The 21446-nt window shown below is 35.0% G+C and overlaps 1 protein-coding gene across 1 annotated transcript in view; it reads right to left on the minus strand.

The window, feature by feature from the left end:
• Window positions 1-21446, minus strand: part of LOC123552825 (receptor-type tyrosine-protein phosphatase beta-like) — a 107362-nt gene that overhangs the window by 18042 nt on the left and 67874 nt on the right. Inside the window, exons 33-45 of the mRNA XM_053542144.1 lie at window positions 21042-21368; window positions 20022-20306; window positions 19500-19664; window positions 18331-18459; window positions 17255-17400; window positions 16307-16393; window positions 14226-14292; window positions 11081-11263; window positions 9309-9458; window positions 6574-6715; window positions 6291-6358; window positions 989-1091; window positions 718-813 (exon numbers count right to left, since the gene is read on the minus strand). Coding sequence (XP_053398119.1) covers window positions 718-813; window positions 989-1091; window positions 6291-6358; window positions 6574-6715; window positions 9309-9458; window positions 11081-11263; window positions 14226-14292; window positions 16307-16393; window positions 17255-17400; window positions 18331-18459; window positions 19500-19664; window positions 20022-20306; window positions 21042-21368 — 1948 coding nt within the window. The remainder of the gene's footprint in view (window positions 1-717; window positions 814-988; window positions 1092-6290; window positions 6359-6573; window positions 6716-9308; window positions 9459-11080; window positions 11264-14225; window positions 14293-16306; window positions 16394-17254; window positions 17401-18330; window positions 18460-19499; window positions 19665-20021; window positions 20307-21041; window positions 21369-21446) is intronic.

The following is a 21446-nucleotide window of genomic DNA, read 5'->3' on the forward strand; positions in this document are numbered from 1 at the left end:
AATTTGACCAGACTGTCTGGCAAAGTGTTTAAAAAGTTTATATCAGAAGTACAGGCTTTTGAAGATAAGCGCAGTGTTGGGTAATGTAGTTGTGACGCAGGAGAATGTAATGCCCTGTAGTATATCTGTTGTATATCATTAATACTATACAAACCCTAAAACGCTGAAATCACAAAGGAACTTATTCAGTAAGCCTTTATGCATATATAATTCAAGTAATAATGAGTGTTTCACGGACCTTTGCTCAAGCAAAATTTATGGACTGTATTTTAATAGTGATGTCTTTCAGATATCATCTTAATAAGAGGATACATTCATCAATCATTTAATATGTTTTAGAAAAAGTATGACCATAACTCCACAAAGACTTAGAGGATCCAGTTTTTTATCGATCATATACTAAATGAACAGCTCAAGTTAGAGAACGGACATTTATAAACACCGCCCTCAGCCGCCCAGGTGTTTCCATAATATGTCCGGTTTCACGGGCGTATAAAAGGAGCTGATGTGGAAAATGTTAATAAAGAGTTATGGTTCTTAAGTTTTGCAGACACTCTCATTGATATCTATCTATAGCTTAAGTTTAATTGAAATCTCTTCCGTACTTTAGGACAGAAATGTGTGACTGACCGATAGCCGGTAGCGAAAGCGACCATTATATAGAAATACAATAAAGATAGCTTGTTTCAGTGCAGGTAGCGACAAAAGAACACGTACCTGAAAGCATTCTTTCTCGTGGGTTCTATTTTGCCCATATGAATACCTTCGCCTGGTGTATGTGTACGCAGTCTTTCGTCATCTTTGGCAAAACAACTAACAATGATAAAGACACAAGTGTACAATTTTCACAACCTTTAGCACTGCTTAAACGAAATCTTGCAAATGTCATAAAAGATAAACAGTAAAATATTTTGACTAAATATTTTAGTGTACTTGTTGCGTTAAGTAATTTCTGTTTATTTTGATAGGTACATTACAAATTGCTTACACAAGCTGTTTCCTTCTCAGGACGACAACAACGACACCAACAACGGCTATGACTGCTAATGCTGATGATATACCAGCTACAATTGGTATCGTAAGGTCTGGAGCTGAGAATCACATATGAAAATAATAAACCAATTCTTAATATTTTATTTTAGACTAACATATTTCTCGAAGGGACTGTTTTTTAATCGTGATTATTAAAAATAAACAATTTAGGTTTTTTATTGATACTTGGTAACTAACTACCCGACGTCATTTTGTCGACCAATCTATTGACTGAATGCTGAAAATAGGCTGCTAAATGCACCACAAACGTAATATAGCACATTTGTTTTTATAAACTCTTGTTATCATCTAGGAAAAATGCTAAAAACAGAACTATTGAAAAGCGCTTGCTTTAATGCTTGCAATAGCATGCCATAAAAATAGTAGTATTACTTTGTCAAATAAAAACGCATGCAAAGTTTGAAATGTTCAGTCTGAAAACTAACTTCTAAACAGAAATAGCAACACTTCCCCTTGGAATTATAAAGCCGTATGCTTGAAAAATATGTATCATGCACATTCTTATTCTTAATATATCATTTGTCTTTGACCGCAAATTACACTATGTTATATTAAATACGAGTACAGTATAGATAATCGTAAAACAGAATCAGACAGGAGATGTCCTCCTTATAATTATTCATACTTTTTTTTTTTCAAATCAAAACAACGAAACACAACATTTCTTAAATTTGTTAAAGTTTTCATTTATGTCTCCTGATTTAAATACATGTTTTGAATCAGCCATTTTTGAATACATACATTTACTGTGTATTTTGTATAGAAAAGGTCAAGATTATTTTCAAATCAGTAGTGTAGTAACATTATTGGAAAGCCTTAGTCTTCACAAAAACTTAACAAAATGACGTTGAAAAATTGAACCGACAAGACTAAGTGATTTTAATGGATTTTCGAATACATTAAATCAAAACCATGAACAGTATTCTCTTCGGAACATAGTTATACTTTTAAGTAAGGGTGTAACAGAAGCCAAACAATTAGTAGCTATTCACTGTAAAAATGTAGACGTACGGATTGAATGTTATTCGGTGCGTTTAGACTGGTAAAATTACATATGTATAGCATCTGGCAAAATCTTTGCAAGAAAAAATAAATCTGCCACTGGAAGTAGGTGCACCTCTCGGATATTCATTTTTGCACCTATAACAAGTGAAGGATTCTTATTTTCTATAAACGAGTTTACACACTACTTTCTATCTGAACATTCCAGTTTTCTAGTTACAACTGAGGCTATCTCGTACAGGTATACTTTAATAGGTACATCAATAATACAGTATACAAGCTATGACTGACTAACCCACTTCAGCCCAAGTTGCACTGTCAGGTTTTAAGGACTAATTTAAGTATTGCTACATTTCCCGCAACTACAGATTACATTTTTTGTCCCGTTTCAGAGATGTTAGGTTTTACCTAGAGACCAATTACTGGATTATAGCGTTGTGCCTAGGAGGTATACAATACCGAATAAAGAAACATCAGCTATGCTGAAAAAGTATAATCTTTTGAAATACAGAGGTAACCGAGCTGGTCGCCCGAGGATAAAGTCTAAAGCAGATGTCCACTTGACAAATTTGACCCAAATTAAACTAGATCATACATTTATATTGCACACAGAAAGAAACAACTGAAACGTTCAAATTTGACCCATATTAAACTAGATCATTCATTCTTATTAAATACCCACTGAAAGAAACAATTGAAACTTTCAACTGTGCGAGGAAAGTCTGCTGACCTGCTCCAGCACATATTGGAGGAGGGTATAGACCTCTGTGTGATCACTAAAACTTGGCTACAGCCGGATGGTGATGCCGTTGTCAGGGGGGAATTGTCTCAGGATGGTTACTGCTTTGATGATGTCCCGAGACCCAACCGTAAAGGTGGAGGACTTGCCCTATTATACAGAACAATCTCAAAGTGTCAAAATGCCCAGCAAAAAAATCTTTCAGTCCTTTGAATGTGCTGAATGGAAAGTATGTAGCCAATCATTCATCCTCTACATCTTTGGAATATATAGACCGCCGTATTCGGAGAAACACCCAGTGACTCAGGCTATGTTTATGACAGTATTCACTTAGTTTCTTGAACAAATAACGACCAGATCCGAGTCTCTGGTGCTGTTAGGTGACTTTAACATCCACGTGGATAATAAGACAGATTGCTACACCAATCAATTCCAGCAGTGTTTGAGATCTTTTGGACTGTTTCAACATGTCAATGCTCCAACTCATTCTGGTGGTCATATTCTTGACCTGATGATCAAAAAGCAAGAAGACAAACGTGTGAATGTCTCAGAACCTTTGTCAGACTATTACATCTCTGACCACTGCTTTGTTAATTGTAAGATTGAACAGTGTCGTCCTCCCTTGATCAGGAAAGAAATCAAATCTCGCAATTGGAAATCTGTATCCAGTGAAAAATTACAAGCAGAATTAGGACAATTAAACAACAATGTGGTGAACTCGTCCGATGTCAATGATCTTGTGTCTGAGTTCACTAGAATCACGTCAGACATTGTTCCGAAACATGCCCCTCTAAAGGAAAGAACTATTCTCTGTAGACCGACAGTTCCTTGGTACTCAGGATACCTAAAACAGCTGAAACAATACAAACGATCAATAGAGAAAATCTGTATGAATGACAAATCTGACCTGTCAAAGAAAGTATATAGAGGTGTAAGAAACATATATCGTGCTGAACTTTCTAGGGCCAAGCATGAGTACTACCAGAACAAGATTGGAGAAGCAGAAGGAAACATCAAAAAGCTATATGCTGTAACATCAGATTTACTAGGAAGGTCGAAGGACAATCCGCTCCCATTTCACACAATTGCAGTATCTTTGGCAAATGACTTCCTACGATACTTTGCCGATAAAATAATCAAGTTGAGAAATGATCTTAACAATATACCAATTGAAACACCCAGCAATGGTAATTCTTCCTACTCTAATCCACCTGTGATTATGAATATATTTACTGCGTTCAAACCACTTTCCGAAAACGATATTTTGAAACTTGTATATGCATCAAAATCTACAACTTGTGAACTTGATGTGATTCCAACTAAGAAATTAAAGGAGCATTTTTCACAACTTGCTCCCGTTGTGACAGAAATTTTAAATCGATCACTGCTATCTGGTGTGTTCCCTAAGGAATGGAAAAGTGCTGTGATAAAACCTTTGTTGAAGAAGAAAGGTCTCCCACTTGAACTGCAAAACAATCGCCCCGTTTCAAATGTATCATTCCTCTCCAAAATTCTTGAAAAAGCTGCACTAACCCAAATCAATAAGCATATTGAAGCTACCAATCTCCTCCCAGCATACCAAAGTGCCTATAGAAAATATCATCGGGTTGAAACAGCAATGGTCAAAATGTATAATGATCTTTTGGAAACCATAGATAAAAATCTAGTAACAATCGTGGTCATGATCGACTCGAGTGCAGCGTTCGATACCATCGATATCCCGATACTGATTCAAATCCTTCAATATGAATTTGGTATACATAGCACTCCCTTGAAATGGATAGATTCTTATCTCACGAACAGAACAATGAAAGTTTTAGTCGAACAGTCAGCATCTGACAAGGAGCCGCTGAGGTTTGGTGTCCCGCAGGGTTATTGTGCCGGACCTGTGATCTTTACCCTGTATATATCAGCTCTCAACCGAATGGTGCAGAAATATCCAACCGATCTCTATGGATACGCAGATGAACACAAGATTGCGTTAAAAATTCAAGCGGGAAATTCTCAAAATGAGACAACTGTTCTTCAACAACTCGACAGTTGTCTCAATGAAATCATAAAATGGATGACAACCTTCAAACTGAAAACGAATCAGTCTAAAACTGAAATAATTAGTATGGAACCAGACAACAGTTAGCGAAATTGAACATCACAAGTGTAAACGTTGGAGGGTGTGACGTAATATGCGTCGATCATGTCAGAGACCTGGGTGTAACTATGACCAATACACTCAACTTTGACCATCACATCCAGAAAAGTGTCAGATAGCTCATGTGCAGTTACGAAACCTTAGGGCTATACGGAAACATCTCACACCAACGTCAATTGAATCATTAGTGCATGGATTTGTTCATTCTCACATTGACAGTTTATTTACCGAAATTCCAGCCTAACAAATCAACAAACTACAGCGAGTCCAAAATCATGCCGCTAGAGAAGTCATAGATGCTTCCTATGAACAACCAAGTGCTGAACTTCTGAAAGAATTACAGTGGCTTCCAGTTAAGGCTAGAGTCATGTTCAAAGTCCTAGTAATAGTCTTCCGTGTCATCAATGGTACCGCTCAAGTATATCTAAGGAAAATGTTTGTACCTTATCGACAACGGTGCAGACTACGCTCACAAAGTGACACTAACTTTAACATCCCTAGACGCGAACAAAATTAGCAGACAGATCTATGGCCGTCGTTGGTCCCAAATGGTGGAAGGATCTACTTAGCTATCTGAAAGACATTCAGTCTGAAGTCAGCTTTAGATCAAAACTGAAAACACATTTGTTTAGTCAGTTTCAACAATGAGTGTACTCTTGTTAAAATACAAAATATCAGTAGTGGTATAAAATATTATTTATACATGTCTAAATCTCTAAATCTAAGTTCTAGAATCCTGTTCATATTTTGAATGTATATATTTTAAACGTGAGTTATGTAATTGTAAAGCGCAGTAGAATATTTTATAATTTTTGCGCTATATAAATGCCATGTATTTGTATTTGTATTTAAGATAGTTTCCACAACATTTTACCTCGTATCCCCAGTCTAACATGCACAGCGACTTAGTATCACACTTTTCATTGCGGATGGATACATTTAACAATGTGTCTGCGGTTTACTTCGGTTCAGTACGTTTTTCTAGGGATTATTTGGTACAGCCGAAGACCAAAAACGTAGCTATTCGTAGTAATACGTACTACATGTAATACCTCACGTTTGCTTTGAAAAATCTTAAAAGGCATGCCTGGAGAAACCATCGTTATATGTATAGCCTTATCTAATACGTTTTTACTACGTATATTGTCATTTAACTACGTTTTATAAACGTAGTAATACCTAGCCCTTAATGCCTGGCAGTGGGAACTGGGTCTTGTCTGTTGTGCCTAACAACTGACATGACGTAAACTTATTGTGTGTGACGTTGTGTTTTGCGCACGATGTTAAATGGGTAAAATTGACAGAATTTAGTTACAATCATAAAGAAGTTAGCTTATAATAACTCACCCGTTGATATTGCCTTTGAATATTCTGTCTCGGTGCAGCCTCCGGCTGTGCAAACGAATGTTTTCACCCTATGTTGTATCGAGATATAATTGTTAATTATAGAATTTAAACAATTACCAGAGGTGCCCTGGAAATGGGAATGACAATTCAAGGTTTTCTGCATTAATAAACATATGTAAGAGACTTTGCGTACAGTAAAGATTAAAAATCCATATAAAAACTTTTATTACCATGAAGCTATTATATACATGTAAACGTATCATATCAATATAAATAATGAAACCTGTAACTACGTCCTGGTTGTAATTCTCCATTACAATATTTGTTATTTTGTTTGCCGGAACACTCCCCGTCTACTCCCACAATAAAATCTTCGTACACGTGCCCAGGCGTTGCTATTGTTGCAGCTCGTTTTCTTCGTTTACCTGAAATAGTACATTCTTCAAGTAAGACGTAAATGTAAAGCTTTGCCTGAAAAATTCGCGAAACATGCGAAAACAATCGCGAAATGACCAAGCCAATCTGTTTTATTTCAAGAAAAAAAAACACAAAAAAACAAAACAAACAAAAACACCTACCAAAGTAAAAAAAAAATATTATTTCTTTTGGTGAAACAAAACTTCACAGATCTTAACTACTTAAAGTATGGCCAGATGCGGTGTTCGTTATTAACGCGAAATTTCGACACACAATTTCGACACACCATCTTGAAATTTTGACTTATTATCTCGAAATTTCGACATACGCTATTTGAAATTTCAGCATACAACCATACATGCATGTATATGTACAGGTCCAGGATCAGATACCTTACTTAGCCCTATAGGTAACAGCCGGGGACCGGTCAATGTTAGTATTTCAAAAATATCACCATTTTGACCATGATTAAGTCTTCAAGGTTTTTAACACGGTTAGAACCATGTGTATAAAGGAGATATAGCCATACCCTTCATGAATATGTATCCATATGACCTTGCTACCGTTTGTGACCAAAAACGGGCAACTGTGGTTCCAGTAACTCTTGAATTAAGGACTGTTTATAGAAAATGATCGGTTAGTGTTCAGATTGATTTTGACCATATATGGAAAGCTTTTGATTTGCTTTAATCCCTACGACCAGGAAGTTGTAGGGATCATATATGTCTGCCTCGAGCGTCAGCGATGAATTTTATACGTGCCGTCAAAAGGACATGGGAAAAGCTGTCATTCACAAGCAGACATGTAAGATCAATTGTCTTGGTTATCACGTTCAAGACAAATAGTTTTGGGTTATGTACATATAGATTAAGATGTCATAGTAAAGCTTGTACTATGTGACGTCTCGTAAGTGCACGCTATTTCAGACAAGTTTTGCTTTAGGGAAAGACGGGAACATCTGTCCCTTACACGTGATCCGACAAATGTATATATCCTACGCAAGGTAGGCAATAACATGTGTATAAACGTATACAATTAATATTTGTTAAAGCTCTAGATGCCAGGGTAGCTCAAACCTGAATAGATGGCACGGCAATTTTAAGTATACGTAGATATTACGATACGATTTGACTACTGTTCCAGTCCCTGCATACTACGTACCTAAAAGTAAAATATATTAATGTACAGTGTATATGTACCCACTTTATGTTTTACTATTTAAGAGCAGTGAAAAGTTTTCCAAGCTCGGAAGTTTGGGAAAGGTATCAATAACAAATTACTCATCAACTTATTCGACATTTGACAGACTGATGGACGTTCAAATTTTGAGGATAAAGTGGTAAGGAACGAAGTTGAAATTTCGAGAAAGTATTTGTTTTAATGTGTCAAGTGTTTTCGAGATTTTGATGGTCGAGGAAGAACCTGGGCGCCACTCTGAGCATCGATTTATGAATGAGCGGGTACCTGGGAATATTTACCGATCTTCCGCAGCAAACTGGGTTGCTTTCTCACGTGAATAATTAGACGTTGGCCTCACATTAATCATTAGACGTATGTGAGGGACAAATGACTGTAATACAGTGAGTGACCTTAACCACTCGGCAACTGGCGCCCATTTAAATAAGTCGGGGTTTAAGTAAACAAGTCGCAGTTTCGAATAACGTAAGTCGAAATTTCAAATTGATAGAACAAATCCTCCAGACACGAATTAATGCTCGTTCGTACTTGAGTAGTACAGATGGTTTATTTTATACCAAACGACAACAACAAAACCGCACTTAACTGTCGTCATTTCGCATTTTTTAAACAATACATGAATACTTCCTGTATTTCTAGATTACTTTTGGTTTTGATCCCACTTAGTAAAGTCATATGTTTTTTAGCAAAACATATTGGTTTCACGATCTTCTAATAAAGAATTATACGTTACTTTTTTCATGTTTAACAAAAACGACTGCAACTAATTCAAAGTTGCTACATAACAATTATCAGCCCACCCGCTTAGCTAAATGGCGAGAGCGCAGATCTACGAAACCAAGGGTCCCGAGTTCAAACCCTGGGCGGGACGTATGTGCTCCTTGCCAATTTGATAAAATATATTGTGTCTGAATTCAATCGTCCTCCGCCTCTGATTCATGTAGAGAAGTTGGCAGTTACTTGCAGAGAACAGGTTTGTACTAGTACAGAATCCAGGAACACCGGTTAGGTTAACTGTCCGCCGTTACATAACTAACTGAAATATTGTTGAAAAAAATGCGTGAAACCCAAAACAAACAAACAAACATCATAGCGTCAAACGTCATAGCAAAGCACACGAAACCGGCAAATATTTTATGGATATCGTCAAGGATGCAGACAAGACTTCCCGATGTAGTGTTAGATCTACAACAGTGATCTTGTCGTTTGTCGTTATGTGTTATCTAATTTATTCGATTCAGTTGCATGATCTATATCTATGGGGTAAGACTATTACCCATTTGGTTTGTAAGTCATCCTCAAAGGAAACATATACAAAGTAATCTATGTTATGTTAATTGCTGTGTATCAATATACATTGATGCGACATCAATAAACAACAAATTTATATTTCTTAAAACATACTACCGTAAACAGTAGGACACTGCACTGTCCAATTTTCTGGTGTAGCTATGTAAGGTGGAATAGGATCCATGTCTTTAACTTGAAACCAGCTTTTATACTTCTCTTTCACTTTCTTGTTGAAATCCGTTGTGTTTCCTGTGAAACTTGTGTCTGATTGTTAAAACAATTGAAAATAACCTTTAGAACAATGTCATAAAATGAAAATAGTTTGTAACACAATAACATAATTAGTAATTTATATCTTACCACTTACCATCCGGCATATAATTATTGTTGTTTTGTAGGACTAAAAGTACACAATATGCATAGGTAAGTAACTATCTTATCGGTGAAGATATATTTCAATATGACAATGCAAACAAACAAATTGTCTGTTTATTTTATGCTGATTTCTGAAGAACAACAAATTTTGTGTTTATTACATGCTGACATGTTCAAATAAGTCCAATACTTCATGACGATATTCGGATTTATTTAGAGAACCGTGTTACATTTGATGCATCCGCTAATTTACCATGGACACTTAGGCACATTGATATCGAATATTGGTGATTAGGTCTGTGAAATCAACACACGCCATTTTGTTTTTAAAAACAAAAACGGCATTTAAATATTTTGTTTACAAAATACAAAATCCGCGGCTAACAGAAAAGTAAGCATATTTAAAAAATTTCGGGTCAATGCTGTCAGTTCGTTGACACCGAAAGCTTGCTTTGTTTGCCACAAACACACGCTGAAGGTCAGAAGAGAAAACAACACGAAAAACGTAAACAACTGAGGAATATCCGAAAGTCATTGGTAAATCAAGCTGCGGAATTAAATATCATCACGGATTCAATAGAAATAGCTAGGAAATATTGATCTAGGAGCTGCACAGCAATACAAATGGGGATGGAAGTTGTAACACAATACAACTGGCTTGAAACGATACTTCGGCGAAAATACCGGCATATAACGTAAGGTTGAGTTGATGTCTTGTGATAATCAACTCAGACAACAACCAACTAAATGTGCTGTCGCCAGTAAAATCTGCCATAGGATAGTGAACCGATGAAAAGTAGAGGAAGCACACACAATGTATGCTTCTATAGACACATGAATGGCAAGGCCAAGCAACCAAAGTAACATTTCTAGAGCAATATATTATTTCTTTTGCAAACTTTATTACAGCTAACTTGTTCTATATAGGATTGTCCAGCTGTACATGTCTCTTGTATGGCTTGAGTATTAGGATAATTGTAGAGTACCAGTAATTCTAAAAGAAACAAAGGGAGGTAATTTAAGAATATACTTCAAGGGAGAGAGTTTTATCTGGAAAAAAGTTCGGCACTGTGAGTGATATAGAGAAGTATCTCACTGATATGTTTCAGTATTTCACCAGTTAGCATAAAAAATCCCGTTTCTTTTCAAAACACTAGATAATCAGAGCCTAGAAAGATCGGTCAGAATATAGAAGAGTAATGAAATAAAACATTACCTAGTCGGTAGCCAGGCTAGTTCGCCAAGTGTAGTCCATCACTTGATATTTATCTTGTAAATGATTTTCAATGCATCATATGCACCAGATTGTCGGTCAGAATATTAAGTATCAGTGATTATCCAACCTCAAGAAATTAGATTGTATAATTGAAAAAAATAAAACTCAACGATTCTGTTGCAGTTTGTGTCATAACAATAGAAAGTTACTGTAATTATAGGTATCTTAATACAACTCTGTTACGAATAATTTAAATGTAGTTACGCAAAACATATAGAAAGAATTACTGCTGAACCTGTTGCTTGGTTTTCCTGGGCAACAACTACACCCCATCGTTTCAACTGACCATTACGTATATTACATAGGAGGTCTTTCAATGGAAGTTTCACGGCTATCTGTCTCTCATGATCCAAAAGCTTGGCCTTACTTGGCTGCATCAATAAACTATCTGCTGTTTCTTCGATAAGTTTCAACGGGGCTGAAATTTAACATTCACCAAACATGTAGGAATATATTTACGTTGAAGGAGTAAACGGTCAAAATAAATCTACCATACTGTTACTTTGCAGAAAATACTTGTGTGTTCATCAGGCACTAGGTATACATAAACATTTCAAATGTACAGGAAGACACAATTGTTATTTAAATAGGGACAGGCGATGCTACAAACGTACTAGTAGTGAATTTCATTTCAACATACACATTACGTGACTGTTTTAGTACAGTACTAATAGCAAACTTAGAGTGTTAAGCAAATGTCGTTGTAGACTATTGACTGCCGGTAATTAAATATCAAAATTACAAACTTTTTAACAAAGACAGAATAGAAACAAACTGAAAACAGAAACTTTTCTTAATAATTACAACAGGCAAACAAAATAAATATCGTTTGTAAGACAAAGTTTAAAACATTATATTCAGAATTGTTACACATGTACTCGTATAGTATTTTTTCTTTTCTTTAAACGATCAAGCCAGTTTCAGATGAATTAGTTATACTGAATTAAGTTCCAAATAAAATCTTAAACTATTTATTTTCCGCTGCTTTCAAAACGATTATAAAATAAAAGAAGAATAAGACGCATAAAACTTTGTACCGGCATGCGCTAGAAATATTATTCACTAACTTGGTGCTAGAATTTAGGCTAGAGGGTGCTGTTTGTTTTTCTTGATGATTAAGATGAATATTGAATCCTGTCGTTAATTTTGTATTTCTGCCAACTTCTTTCTTTAATTTACCAATTTGAAAGTATTCACAGTTGAGGCAATATTTTTTTTTCTATTTTGCTATTTTGAGCAAGGGTCACTTTAAATAATGCTGATGGCATTAATACAATAAAAGAAAATAAAAGATTATCTAATACCATTTTAATAACCTTATCAATCATAGTGCAACAGGAATAATATTGTAAAGTAAGTACAAGAATGTCTGACTTTGCCAGGCGCTATGTATTTTAAAATTTACAAAAACTTACCATTCCAAGACAAAATCAGAAAGAAAACCATTCCTGTTAGAACCAATCTGAAAACGGCTTATAATCTAACCATTGTACAGTCCAGACACAAATATTCGTAACTCGAATCCCCTCTCACAGATAGCTAATCGTGAGAATTAATCCTTATAAAACAATAAAATTATCTCCACAGTATTAATGGTACAAGTAAAGAGGTTCAAATGTCATGCAAAACATCAAACTTTGTTTTGCCCAAAATTGTGACAAATTTCTAACTTCAGTTATATAATAAGGAAAATCTACTCTTCTTCTAACTTGTCTGATATATATGATTGCAGATTTTAAAGATATCCAATGGCCATCTTTCACTTATATATTTATCTTTAGATATTCACTTCAATTGTTCAAGATCGTCATCAAGTGAATGTAACTTTACTTACTTAATATTAAAATTAAGTTTGTTTAAAGAGCTGTATTTATAATTAAAAATGTCATGCAGTAACAGGTAGCTGTTAAAAAACAGCCAGTTTCTTTTATTGGTAGTACACTTTTATACCGTGTTTATGCAGTGTGTATTTCAAATCAAACGCATAGTAAAATTTTTGTTTGTGAAACATCGATAGGATTGCATAATACAGGACAATACATGGCAGAACCGAGACACAAATCAAACTTGTGGAAATTGACAGGGTCTACACTATAACTTGAACAGTTCTTAACCAATTTTTTACCAGACAAGGTGATATTATAGCAGTATTCACCTAATAACTTTAGTTCTTATCCAATGTTCTCCAAACTTAGTCTGAACGTTTATGGGCATATCATCTGTTCAAAATTGATAACAAACCAGAGAGTCTTTGTCGCTCTGGAGGCACGACGTTGAGTATGTCGAAACTGAGAAAGTGGCAATTAGTCCGCTATTGCTATGACGGGTGCATATTCAATCTGATTAAAATCATATCCAGTTAATGATCCGCACCTTGGATCTGAGGACAGGCTATTGAAACACTCCTTCGCCAATCACAGCCTAGCTTAGTGAAAGTTTAGAAAAATCCATATTCAACCTTGGATTTCAGTTTTCGATATGTGATTATCGCGTACGGGTTTATAATTCTAATAAGTAAGCTTATATAAACGCACGAGAATTAGTCGTTTTTTCCTATTTCCCCTCATAATTGAAAACCGTTTCTAAGGGAAACCCGAGGTAAAATGCCTTAATTATAAAGCTCTATATTCAAACATTGATAATTATGTGCTTTTCTGTGGTGTATTAGTCAAGTACGCAGTAAAATATTTATTGCCGCAGCGACTCGGGTTCGATTCCCGACTCGGGCGTGATTTTCTCTTGATTTCACTTTTTAATGATAGTTTTTGAAACAAAAGCTCATGTTTTTATGTTCATAATATGACACAAGATTTATTCTAAAGAAAAATTATTTTAGCCAAAATCTGCGTCCTGTTCCGTTTAGCCAAACGCTAGTTGAAACGAATCGTCTGATTGGTTCAAATAGAAATAGATTGGTGGAAATAAAAATAGCAATACTGAAATCCAATTATACAGAAGATGAATTTGAATAGGCTGCCTTCAGATCTAACTTTTAGGAAGATCGAGAACTTTAGTCAGATTGGGTGTATATTGTGACAGTCTGGCTCTCTTGTTTTCATGTGAATTTTGGAATAGGTATATACATTTATGTATCTAATATCTAACATTCAATATACTGATGTGGAAGTTTAGTTTAAGAAAATGAAATTAATTTGTTGTGAACTATATTAATAGTTTTCATCAGGTGTTGGTTCTTTGTTTTCAACTGGCCATGCACCGCGTTATCTTTCCATTCCTTTAAAACGGACAGGGTTACATAGCCTAATGATCATTGAAATTGATAGGGTATATATTGAAGTATATTGATGTAAAATTTTCAATATTTGTAGAAACAAATTATAGGAAATGTACTGAAAAGGGTACACACGAAAGATACTCACCACCTGGACTAACAGTTATCGATTGTGTTTCCATCGTGCCATTTCCGACAGCCGTAGCAGCAAACACCTAACAGAAAATGTATCATTATTGAGTAACGCACAAAACGATGCAACAATTGTTGGAATCGATCAATTTTACCCCTTACAATGCTGGACAACAGCTGTCTTTGCGACCAGTGTAGATCATGATCTGCACTGTTCGCTATTCAGCCAGCATCTTTTTGGCATGCACCCCTTTTAACAGTAAATTTGGAAGATGGACAAGTTCATTCTATACATTTAGCAGGGTAAGGGTTATCATCGCGTTAGTTTTTAATAAAGTATCCCCTTTCAATAAAAGACACATTTAAATTAAGATGAGGATACAAGGTCTGTTCTTCTGTAACACGTGTAAAAATATTTCGCTATATTAGCAGTTTCCGATGAAATAAAAACATGATAAATTGACCAGAATATCTTTAAAACTAATTGCGCCTAATCACAAATTTTTCTATCGATTTTTACAACAGGTTACTCCAGTACTGACAAGAGTTGTTCATATGATAGCGCACTCATATTTTTCGACATCTTACAAGTTGAACAAGGGTCATAACTTGGCAAGACTTGTGTAATTGAATTATTGTATTAATACAATATAGTACTAGTTAAATTCTATTACAGCAATGAAAACAACAGGCATGCAAAACTTCAACCAAATCTTCAAATAAGGACCATAATTTGAATTAATTTCAACCAAAACTTCTCCGACTTGGGCATGTATGTACATTTGATGATAAATACATCTTGTGTGAAGTTTCACTTCATAGTTAGAGGGAAAATGCATATTAAAAATACATTAAATTCTAAGTAAAAAGGGGACATAATCCATGAAAAATTGCTGCGTGAGTTATGGACCTTGTGTCATAGGATGTGAGTGATGATTTGGAACAACTATTTTAAGTTTGAATCAAATCCATTTATTAATAACTGAGATAGAGTGAAAGTGCATCAAATTGTTAATCAAAAATTCTAAGTAAAAAGGGAGCATAATTCATGAAAGATTGCTGGCAGAGTTATGATCCTTGTGTCATTTAATGTGACTTAAGATGTGGAACGACTACTTTTACGTTTGAATCAAATCCGTTAAGTAATAACTGAAACAGAGTGAAAGTGCATCAAAACTTTAACCTGAATTTCTACGTAAAAAAGGGATAATTCGTAAAATATTAGTAAAAGAGTTATGACCCTTGTGTCAAATGATATGGGTGCTGATGAAGAATAATTATTTTAAGTTTGAAACAAATCCACCGAGTAATTCCAGAGATAAAAGTGCATCAAAACTTTAACCAAAGTGTGGACGCGGAAGGACGCCGACGCCGGGTCGAGTAGGACAGCTCTCCATATTTCGAATAGTCGAGCTAAAAATTAGGTAATAAATTTGATTGTTCTAGTGTAAATGCATATTGACACGATGTCCCGTTTGTTTATTTTTGGTTTATCGCCGTTTTTCAATAATAGTTCAGTTATGTAACGTTTGGCAGTGCTCTTGGATTCTGTACCAGTACACGCATGTTCTCCCCAGGTAATTGCTAATTTCCCTACATGAAGCAGAGTTGGAGGACGAATAATTTCAGTCACAATTTTTTTTATAGAATTGTCCCAAAGAACATACTCCCAGCCCAAAGGTCGAACTCATGACCCCACGATCCTTAGATTCGCACTCTCCCTATTGAGCTAAGCGGGTATTACACTTGCAACTTGACTATGTGAGTTATTCCAGGTGATCAGCGGTGTACACAAGCCACTTATTTTGAAGTTACCGACAAAACAAATACTCAAAATAGACATATTTATCATAGAAATAATGTTACAGACGTTAGTTGGTATAACTTTTACAAATATCAATGTCAAATATTGCAATTCTTTTCGATATACATTATGGTTACTTGGCAGCTGATCACATTTTTCTGAACTACAAACTACCTAATATAATAAAATCCGTAACATGTCATATACAAGCCTACGTTCGCTGTTTTTTCTTTCCAAGCAAAATAATAACCTAAAGTATGATCTATAATTTAAGATACACAATATACACTAACCTTGACAGAGTACACACCAGGAAACATGCCTTGATAAAAATAGTAAGTCGTAATACTGTCTTTTGTGCCAAAACTGACAGTTTTACCCTGAAAGAAACACATTTTGCTTTTAAGGTTTAAAGATCTAATAGATAAAGCAAATATGATAAACTTTTAAAACATAATAAATATTCTAGTTAAGCAAACACGTAAAACTGGTTGTCTTCTAAAACTAATACCTATTTTCCTGCAGAGGAGATAGAGGATACTTGTTGTTGTTATTCTCTTTATCTTTTTTTAAAGAATTATATTAGTATGCTATTAACATCACAGGGTTCTAAATGTATGCAAAACGTTTTTAAGAAAACAAATATTTATGGGTTTCCTGTTTTGTTCAATAGATATATCCTATGAATTTTAACCTTTACATATAATAAGGTATATTATAAACAGAGTGATCGATTCATTGCAATCAGTACCGAACATTACGAGAAAACATGAGTGTTTATACATGCCGTTTTGGCCTCTATAATTTGCAAATAAGGGTCATACGTGTTTGGAAATACCAGTCACACGAACCATTTTTACTTTAATAAGGTATGTCTCTTAAAGAATCTATACTCAAGCCCTTAATACTGTTCCTTTGGTGAATTGCCATGCATTTATTCTCCACACCCACAAGCGCAGAGTATTTGTGATGGCTTTTTGTCAATGCAATGTATGTCGTAAATAACGATTTTATCCTTTCGATTTGCAAAATTTCAAATTTTGATTTTAAATGTCTTGCCTGGCCATAAGTTTCATAAATTCTGAAACATGTGAATGTGCATTTCTATTCAGCACATATTGATCGCTTAAAAATATTGTTTTAGATGTAAGCGTATCCAAATATTTTGGTGTATGTGTCGCACTGATTACTGTTTGCGTAATTTGCGTATTTGATATTGGCAAATGGTTTTATATACATACATCATTGTCTTTGAATTCGATATGATATCTCTGGATGATTCCATTCTTATCCCTGTCTTTTGGTGGAGTCCATGTTACCTCTACAGATCTATCTTTAGTAACGTCGTCCTCTGATTTTAGACTCAAACGGCGAATCTTCCCCGGCCCTGTAAGAGTGTAACATCATAATTTCTTTCTGAAGTATCCTTTTTAAAGATAATAAGGGTTTTTTCATGGAATTAGAATCCTAGTTGTTTCACTTTCATGTCTTAGCTATTTCAGGTCAGTAAGCCTCAATCACTTGTGTGTGCCCATTTCAATACTACATACTAAGTATTTCGGCATTGATCTACATTATTTATTAATTCAAATTTCCACAGATCTTGTCATTTATATAAGAAATTAAATTCCTATGTACAAGTCTTTAAGGGTTGATTCTTTTTCTTTTGTATTTTCTTGATTAATTTCTAAAATGTTTGTAATATTTTTTTACAATCATGTTTCGGTATGATAAAAGAATTTCGCATTGCTGTTCGCGGGATATCAATATTGTAAACATTCTTGAAAATAATCCGCCTAGTTTGACAGTATTTTCATCATTTTGACAATAATAATTGTTCCACTAAAAGCGACACATTATTTAAATGATATCTATATCTCGCGCGGAATCAGCTGAAAACAAAACAAAACACTTTCGAATATCCAGGCTCTGATTAGTGAACGCGAGTCTCAATAGTCTGTCCTCATATCCAATCCGTAGTATCAATAGGAGATGATTTTAATCAGATTACAGTTCATCTTTCTTTAACTCAGTTATCCTCAGAGTAAACATACACAGTCCATGGTGTTATTCACCATTGACTGTGCAAAAAGATAAGCGAGTAAACAAAATAAGCCTTATATTGACAATAAGAATATTCAAGTTTTGGTACCGAAATAAGAGTTAAAAATGGCTTTCATGTTGAAACAACTGGTCAGGGATGGTTTTACAATGCGTTTTAGAATATTTTGGTATTATGCTATGAATGGCAAGGCGATTTTCAATAACAATGCACCTTTAGGCATTTTCAAATTAAATAACTATTAGTAGAACTAACGAGCTTCAGCAGTCTGTCCTGTTACTGATATAGAAGATGTGTTGCCGGCGTCAGTGGTTGCAATCACTGTAATATTATAATTCCAATACTCATCTAGACCTGACACTATGCATTCAGTAGCTTTGAAATCTGAAAATATACAAATTTTCTACGCTACTGCGAAAAAAATATTTCAAAATTAGATCTATCTGCAGTTGACACTTATGAAAAATTAGGAACGAAACTCACAAAAATAGGTATAAATTTAAAAGATAATCAAACCTTAGATTAATTGTAACTTATCGAATTATTAGTACTTGCAAGTGGTTGGATTCATAAACAAGAAAGATATCAACATTGTATGACATGTGTCTACAGATGATAAAAATAAAGTCCGTAATAGGACCGTAACTCCAGACAAATTATTATTATTATTGTTATACCAGATTTATATAGTGCCCTTTCCATGATAAACACGTTCAAAGGCGGTTTACATATACTGCAGCCACACAGGGCGCGAAATCATCCTCTACTAATACAGACAGAGCGATCTGACCAGAGGGACAGAGTGAGATAAAGCCCCCAGAACAGACAGAGAGAACTTTTCAGATACAGACGTGTCCGGCTAACTTAGCCTAGCTCTTTTCGAATAGACAGTCTGGTTTTTTAACGTGCCCAGTGTATAGCACCGATACACGCGAAGCCGTCTTTCCTGGAAAGAACCAGTACAGGCCTCTAGTTAGGTGGGAGACACTCAAGAGCATCTCAGAAATTTCCAGTGCCTGGACCGGGATCAAATAATCGGACATGAAATTCCAGGCCGTATGTTCATGCAGAGGATGTATGTTAAGTTTCATCTCAGTTGGATTGAAACTGTAGAAGGAGTTGAGTACACACTGTTCTGATGTAGTTGCAATATTCCTTAGTCCGAAAAGAGCCATACACAAAAATATTGAACATGGAAATCGTGACAATATGTGCATATTCACTTCATGTTAATGATGTATATCAAGTTTTATTACAAAATGGAAATACTAGAAGCTGAGTACAAACGAATACGTGACGGACGGACTGAAGGACTGGCAGTTCAAGCACTATATGTCTGCCGGGTCTTAGATTCCGGGGCCATAAAATATCCAGGTTTACCCTGAAACAATTATATCAATGAATAAACTTCATTTCTCTCTCACCAATCCCTGTTTCGCAAGGCTGTATCTTTATACTAGTGTTTTTTAAATCCATGACTGTAACAGTGTATTTTGTAGGACCAGTGTATAGGTTTGGTGTTTTCCAAGAAACGTTAAGACTCGTTGCACTCTTTGTAATGGCTTTTGGGTCTGTCGGCATCCTCGGCTCTAAAATATAAAATTTGAAAAGTTGGAACAATTGGATTTAATATTTTTACTTATTATTAGTTCGTCTAATTTGCATCTCATTAATTCGCTTATTCGTCAGAAATTATCAAAAATGTGCATTCGACTACATTTTCCTACATTGGTATGACCTTGTCTTGTCATATTTGAAACTTTGCTATGAAATACAGAGCTCTTGTAATGTTAATTGTTACGACAATCAATCATGTATTGGCAATACCCACCTTAGTCAACTAGGCACTATCAGATATTAATTTAAAGTTAAAAAAACAACAACAAAATGCAAAGGATTGGCGTTATTCAAAACAATTATGAAACAAACACACATTTAGTACTTACTAGCAATATTTGTCCGCAGACTTGTTTCTTGTGCAAATTTCCCAGGACCCTCTTTGGTGTTTGCAGCAATCATAATAGTATAGTTGCTATATGGTAAAATATTTCTTATCGTGTGATGTGTCTCATTTGAACTGGTTTCATTCGTCCAGTTTACGTTTGTGTCTACATTTCGAATATTCATTGTGTATTTTGTTAGAATGCCGTTTGTTCGGCATGGAGGTGACCAGTCCAACTCCGCCGTCTCAGCAGATGTTTGCACAGCTAAATTTTCGATATCACCAGGCGCTGAAATGTAAATAAAATCTTATCTACATTTAAATATGTGTATCAAAATAGAAATAGATTTGATAAGCACATGCACGGCATTGTTAATAATCCAGTTGTAAATAGACGCAACAGATCAAATTCAGACCCAGCTTTTTTAAAAAGATATTGCCAAATAATACGCTGTCTGTTTTGGTTTTTTCGTTTAAGTACATTTCTTTGACCTTTCAATATAACACTGGTCCCATATATATTATCACGGCCCTGGTTTAATCAAAATACAACTAGATTTGATTAGCATTGTTAATGTTCCAGTTGTAAATAGATGCAACAGATCAAAGTCAGACCCAGATTTTTCAAAAGGATATTGCCAAATAATACGCTGTCTGTTTTTGGTTTAAGTGCATTCCTTTGACCTTTCAAGATGACACTGGTCCCATATATATATCATCTCGGCCCTGGTTTTCTTAAAATCCAAACGTCTCTCGAAACAAGAAACTTTAATTCTTACTTACCAAGAATTCAAAGATAGAACGTTTGACCTCCTGTCGACATAATTCGCTTATCAGTTCATAAGAAAATGTATTTATCAGTATAGCCTGGCCATTGAATGAACACTATGGGACCAATATGAAATATGGTAGCCAAGGAAAATACATAAAGACCCTATCTGACTGAAGATACCCAGCCTGTTTGATGTATGATTTTCACTCTAAATCATTATAGGAAAAATAACTTTTGAGATTTTATACTGACTTGATTCTTTTGTCCTCAGATAGCAACCGTCGCACCAACCAAAGGGTCCCGCTCCCTCAGATGTAGATGCACCCATAGTTATATTGTAATACCAGTAAGGACGTAAATGCGACAAGCGATATGACAGATCACTTTTATTGTAAGAGATACTCTGCTCAACTATTTCGCCGTCTTCAGAATTCCAACAGGTTTTATTTTTCCATGCATATTTAATTGTATATTCTTTGATTTCCCCATTTGCGTCCTCTTCCTTTGGCGGTTTCAGTTTTATAATGATTTCGTCTTCGGTGGAATTCATATTTTCTATAGACGGTGGCGCTTCCGGAACTGTAATTTTGTAACACAAAGCGTTAGACATACACTCAAGAATAACAACGCCTCATCAATAAATGGAAACGTGTTTTC

Source organism: Mercenaria mercenaria, chromosome 4 (genome assembly GCF_021730395.1).
Source record: "Mercenaria mercenaria strain notata chromosome 4, MADL_Memer_1, whole genome shotgun sequence".
NCBI lineage: Eukaryota > Metazoa > Mollusca > Bivalvia > Venerida > Veneridae > Mercenaria > Mercenaria mercenaria.